This window comes from Lupinus angustifolius, chromosome LG18 (genome assembly GCF_001865875.1).
Source record: "Lupinus angustifolius cultivar Tanjil chromosome LG18, LupAngTanjil_v1.0, whole genome shotgun sequence".
Taxonomy (NCBI): Eukaryota; Viridiplantae; Streptophyta; class Magnoliopsida; order Fabales; family Fabaceae; genus Lupinus; species Lupinus angustifolius.
The window spans coordinates 1,060,043-1,066,042 of NC_032026.1; the positions used below are offsets into that span (position 1 = coordinate 1,060,043).

At 34.1% G+C, this 6,000-nt stretch overlaps 1 protein-coding gene across 1 annotated transcript; it reads left to right on the forward strand.

Annotated features, from left to right (window-relative positions):
• LOC109333073 lies at positions 886–5,664 on the forward strand. The gene is made up of 5 exons (XM_019568331.1): positions 886–1,340; positions 2,141–2,222; positions 2,430–3,254; positions 4,240–4,497; positions 5,171–5,664. Exons 1-5 carry the CDS (start codon positions 929–931, stop codon positions 5,328–5,330), a joined length of 1,737 nt encoding a protein of 578 aa, XP_019423876.1. The 5' UTR covers positions 886–928; the 3' UTR covers positions 5,331–5,664.

A 6,000-nucleotide genomic window follows, 5' to 3' on the forward strand; every position in this document is an offset into this window, starting at 1 on the left:
TTTATTTGATTACTTGTGGTCAACGTTGCGCAACGACCGCTTCCGCTGCTTCAACAGGATTTATTACAACCATGCATAGCAAGTTTTCAAGTAGACCCTCAAAGTGTTTTCACATATGCATGTGTCTAATGAATTGCTGAACATTAAAAAAATGTATAGAATGACTTCAGATCACCTTAAATTGGCTCAAAATGATGTATTTGATGTCATTGCAAAAAAAAAAAAAACTTTATCCATAGTCTTTAAAACTCTTTTAGGACATGTTTTAATTTTAGTCTCTTTAAATTTCACTACTAAGTCCTTGTAAAAATTTTATTTTGATTTTAGTCCTTACCATTATATTAAGTTCTAATGTAATGGAGATCAAAGTTAGAACCCAAATATATTCCTACCCTTCAACTCTCATAGTCCACCCCTCAAAAAAGATAAACAAGAAAAATGCAATTAAATTGGCATAAAAAACATGGTATTAACTAAAATAACTACAAAGACCTAAACTAACAAAACTTAGTGATAGAACATGTTTAATAATCCACTAAACAATCAATCAAAATTCACCTAATCTCTCAAATTACCAAAGAATTAAAATGAACTACAACACAAGTTTAATACTTTTTGGTACTACCTTTTCACAACAAATGTGGATTTTAAAAATCTGACCATCCACATTTATATAGGTCTTACACTTTATTAATATATTATATTTTTTTGCTTTCCTATCGGTATTGTATTGGAGGCAATCCTATCCGAACTAAAAACATGAGGCTAACTCTCTCAGAGATATTTTTTCATCCACGACACTCACCTTGCTAAGAATCAAACATGTAACACACTTGAACCAAAAACCGTGCAGGCACTTCACTCCTTTTAAATACACAAAATAGGCGCCTCATGAAACGAGGAAGGTGAGGGAAATTGAAGAGTTAGAATGTGCGGCGAAATTGAGTTTGAAGAATCTAACAGAAGAAAATGGATATACACATGGGAATCTCAATCTCACACACCAACCCTTCGTTTATTCCTATTCACCACTCTTTTCAATCCTTCACTTCAATGTCACAATCTCACTGTTCAATTTCACTCCTCAAATTCTCACCTTCTTCTTCTCACATGGACCAACGATGAAGATTCAACTCCTTCTAACTTTCTCGTTACGATTCCTAGGGTTTTGGTTGATACTGATTCGCCGATTAATTTTCGAGCATTTAGTGATCATATTAAGGTTAAGCTCATTCTTCTCCTTCCGGTTGATCATCGCATATTTTCTGGGTTGAGTTTATTGGAGGAAGGTGAAACGACTTCGTTTCAGGATGCTTCGAAATCGCTTGTCATGGAATCTGGTAGTTTTGTTATGAAAATGTTGATTTGCTTTTAAATTTATTTATTTATGTATTAGTCCATTTTGTGCAATTATATATTTTTAGGCAAATTTACTGTATCATTAAATTTCCAAGTAAATCGTTTCCGTACATAAGATTATCGGGCGTTCGAACGTACGAGGCTACACTCAGTGGGGTATAAGGATGGTAGTTGTAAGCAGCCTTACCGGGATTTGGCTCGGTGAAAAGGTACATGTGTCAAAAGTTGAAAGACACTTTTTTTTAGTGGTGTCTTACCCATCTCGATGTGGTACTTAAGCCATATACTGTCATCTTATAAACTATTTTTTGGATGAACTCTTGCCATGTGCTTAAGTCTGCTTCCATTGACAAGAAGAATTTATTTGGTGGTGTTTGAAAAGTTATGGGAATTATTTGAAGAAAAAACTTAGGGGTGGTTGAAACCAAAAAATTAACTTAGAGCACCAATTTAAGAGTAGAGCCTTTATTGAGGTCATAAACTAATGCAAGAACTGGTGTGAAGTATATTCATTTTGACTAATGTTTTTGTTATACAATAAACAATTAGGTAGTGCTATTTAAACTCTATCAAGTATCGACCACTTGTTGTTTTAGGTTTTGAGCGTGGGTATATAATGAGGAGTGTCAATATTCTTATTCTTATTCTTATCTTACTAAGTGGGAGCCTCTTGCACTAGGCCACCTTTTTTTATTATTCTTGAATCTAGAGTGTCTTGTGTTTATTACATATTAGAAATTAGAAATGTTGGATTTATCATCTGTTCTCTTGTTTGGATCAGATGTAGAAAAATTATCTTCTGGAGGAGAATTTAACTTTTACTGCAGAAATTGTGCCTTCAAATTGACCAGAAATTCTCTCAAGTAAGATGTCAAAGTTTGTGTATTCTTGATCTTGCATCATTCAGAGTTCTTAGTTATCTGCGTACATAGTTGCTATAGGAGGTTGGATAAAAAAGAAGCATATAGACAGGACATTGCATCTTTTACCGACAGTACCAAAGGCTAATGATTTATAAATAAATCTCAAGATTTTTTCATTTTCTCATTTTGTTTACATTACTTATGTAGGAGTTTTGTTGAAATGCCTTCAACAAACTGGAGAGAGGTGGCTGACAACTGGTTCGGGACTTGTTGTTGCTCATTTGGAGGTATAAGTGAGAAGCTGGTGGTAAGGTATGCCAATTCCTATACATGTGCACAGGGTGTATGCCTATTAAGCTCTACATCTATCACTCTTTGCAAGGATGATGTTGTAGAGTATAATTTTCCAGAAGGGTGTGAACAACAAGAGTGTGATTCTATACAAGATAACCGTAGGGATGATGGTGTTGGCGGAGGAACAATAAATTGTGGGTCAAACAAGGAAAAAACATCAACCTGCAGTGATGCTAGTGATGTGATCAAAGCTTTTGATGAGAATTCAAGGTTTGCACCTAATGATGAAAATCTATCTGTGAATTTAAGATGTGGAGTTGCTATAAATAAAATGGATCATGGCGATTTCTCTCATTCAAGTCCAGATTCAAATATCGCTGAAGATGTGTCCATGACTCATAGTTGTTGTTCTCATATGACAAACATTCTTGGGGATGAAAACAGTGAGCATCATTCATCTGATAATTCTAGAAAGCAATGGATGCCATCAGAAACTGTGGAAATTCTAGAAAATCAGAGGTCTTTCCTCGATGGCTATCTTGAAGATGTTTTCATGGCTAGAGCATCAAATATTTCAAAGGATATTAATTGGCATGAATTTACATGCCCTCAATGCTCGTCTATCCTTGGAGCCTACCCGTGTTGTGAGGGCCATGCGCCTGTGGATGGAGGAGTACGGTTCTTCAAATGTTATATTTCAACATGTGTGCCAGTTGGAGGAGCAGGGGATATGTTCAGGTTTGTGAAGAATAACTAAATCCACTCTATTGTTTCTTTATCAAATGGAAAAGAATGACTTGGTTTTGTGCTCTCTTGCTTATAGCTAAATTGCATCTGATTGAGAATTAGATCCAGTAAAACATGTATGCTTCTATGACTTGGTTAAGTGAAATTAATGTCTTCATGGATTGATTGATTTAAATAGTCATCTACTCTGCTGATTTTGGGAGTGAATTTGATAAATAATTTGGTATGTTGGAAAGTAGTAGAGAGTGCAAAATTATCAACTGAAAGGTCTTGGATGGATATGTACTGTGTGTGAATGCTTTCAGGGAAGTGAAAGAAAGTATGGTGGGAATTTCTACGGTACCTTGATGGGTGGTACCCAGGGTGAGTTATCAAACTTTCATTGAATGTTGTTTTCATAATAAATATTTAAAAAATCAACAGCCAATGGAATGCTTGACAATTCGCCCTGTGTACCATACCCTTAAAAAAATGCATTGCACTTGACTTCCCAGGTGTGTCTCTTAGAATAGTATTCAAAAGGGGCACGTATTTTGAATAATTTTATTAGCCACAGTTTTGTCTCCATTCCTAAGAACAATATTTTTGTTTAGTTTCTTAGTTCTTATTATGTGTGAGCAAAGGTTTTACCGACTGTTTGATGCATTTATGTAGAAAAGAATCAACTGTGGGAGAAATGGTCTTAGTAATGGTGTTCAGAAAAATTCATGATTGGTAAATCACTAAATATAAAGTAGGTTGAAGGGGAAAATGAATTTTTTGTGTGGCATGCTGTTTCTTCTTGAATCTATGAATGAACATGACTGCATCCAACATGTATGTTCCAGGCTATTACTTCTCTTTTGCAGTTTTACTGAACTGGAGTTTGCAGAATTTTCAAATTCCTTTCTAATTCAAGCAAAAATTAATTTTTGTAAGTTCTATCGTTAAATACAGATATCCTGAATAAACTTTAATGCATTATATTTGTTACCAGCAAGTATACATTGGACAGAATGTTCGCAAACCAGTTGACGGAGTGTGCAAATGATGAAACTACGTTTCGTTTTGTTATCAGAGATATGGTAACCAAATCCCCTGTCCTACAAATCATTCTTTTAAATCCAGATACTTGGTCTTGTTCTGGTACCTGTTCTGGCACAGAAGAAAAAGTCCCATATCCTACGATACAATTACAGCCCACCATCAAAGTGCTTTTTAATTATTGCAACACAGCAACAGAATCTCAATTAAGGTCAGTTAGCAGGTTAAGTTCTATATCAGTTACTTCGGAAATTTCGTAATATGGTATCTTTTTATGTAATTTTTTTCAGCTTTTGAATTAGGAGTATCTATACTTTTAGTCTTCTTGTTTTTCTTTCTTTTTTCCTTCACTTTTGCTTTTGTAGATGTTTTCCATGGCTGGCTTTGGTTTACTAGATACTTTTACTCCTTCCCATCTCATGTAATTGAAATCCGAGTGTGGTTTATTGGCACCCAGTGAACTATCGTATAAGCTCTAAACAGAGACAAAAATATTAAACGAAAGGAACCTTTCTATAGAAAACACCACATGAACATATGATAAATTCTGGAAATATTATACTTGATTACAAAAATGGACTTTTCTAAACCTAATTAACTTATTAAGCAGTAGTACATAGAGCAATGATCCTACTCGGCTTGAGCACAATTGCCTCCGTTTGGTGGAGGATACCCGCGGTTAGTTATACAAAAAAGTGCATAAAAAACAACAACTCTTGTGTAGCTAAATGTCAAATATTCTTAAAAACAGCAGATATAAGACTCAACAGTTATAACTCTTAATTGACAGATGAAGAAAGCTTCTTTATTCTCCATCACCTTGTATTTTGTATAACATACCTAAAGTATTATTCGTTTTATATGAATTTGAACTATATGTGCAGGATGATAGAGGAATGGGCAACCAAGAATTCAGCTGAAAACATTTTCATGCTGACACCTCAATTACAAGAAATGGAGAGGTCTTTGATGTCAGCAAAGGATATATATCCACCTTCATGTGCTTCCCTTCAAGGTTTACTTCTGTCATATCTGCAACGATAGTATTATATTCAACACTTCACTTATCTGGTAACCAAAGTTGATTACTAGGGCCGACCAGGGTGGCCCAGTGCACGAGGTTTCCACTTAATGGAATCCGAGGAGGGTAGGTTTATCCAACCTTACCCTCGCAAGAGGAGAGGCTGTTTCTAGAGCTAACCGAAAAAATGAATGATTTATTTTCTGTATTGCATGAAGAAAAAAGTTAGATTGGCTACTACTAATTTGATAAAGTTAGAGCCTGAAATGTTGCTATTGACTCATGAATGTGTATTGTCTTTACCACTTTGTCAGTTTTTCTTATCCAAAATATGTGAATTCTGGTTAAATTCAGTTAGATTTTCTAGTTATGTGTCATTAATATAATTGGTAGTTGGAACCAAGCCTAGAACATGTTATAATTGAAATATAATATATACATAAATTTTGATAAAAAAATAATCTATTTTATTTAGTAGCTTTAGTCATTATAGATATGATAAAATAACAAAGGAAAACTTTGGTGCAAGGTATAAGAAAAGTAGAATTTATGTAGCATATTATAGAGAAATATTTATAATTAAACCAAATCAGAAATATAGGTAGAAAAAACTGAGTAGATATGCCAATTTCTATTACTGGAGAACATAATATTGCACAAATCAAGTTTTTTTTTTAAAAATAATAATTATTG

What these genes read in the sequence shown, in the direction of transcription:
- LOC109333073 (XM_019568331.1), top strand. Translation starts at nt 929, where the DNA reads ATGTGCGGCGAAATTGAGTTTGAAGAATCTAACAGAAGAAAATGGATA. An exon ending in TTGACCAGAAATTCTCTCAA is followed by an intron (nt 2,223 to 2,429) that starts GTAAGATGTCAA and finishes TTACTTATGTAG; the next exon opens with GAGTTTTGTTGAAATGCCTT. An exon ending in GGAGCAGGGGATATGTTCAG is followed by an intron (nt 3,255 to 4,239) that starts GTTTGTGAAGAA and finishes ATTTGTTACCAG; the next exon opens with CAAGTATACATTGGACAGAA.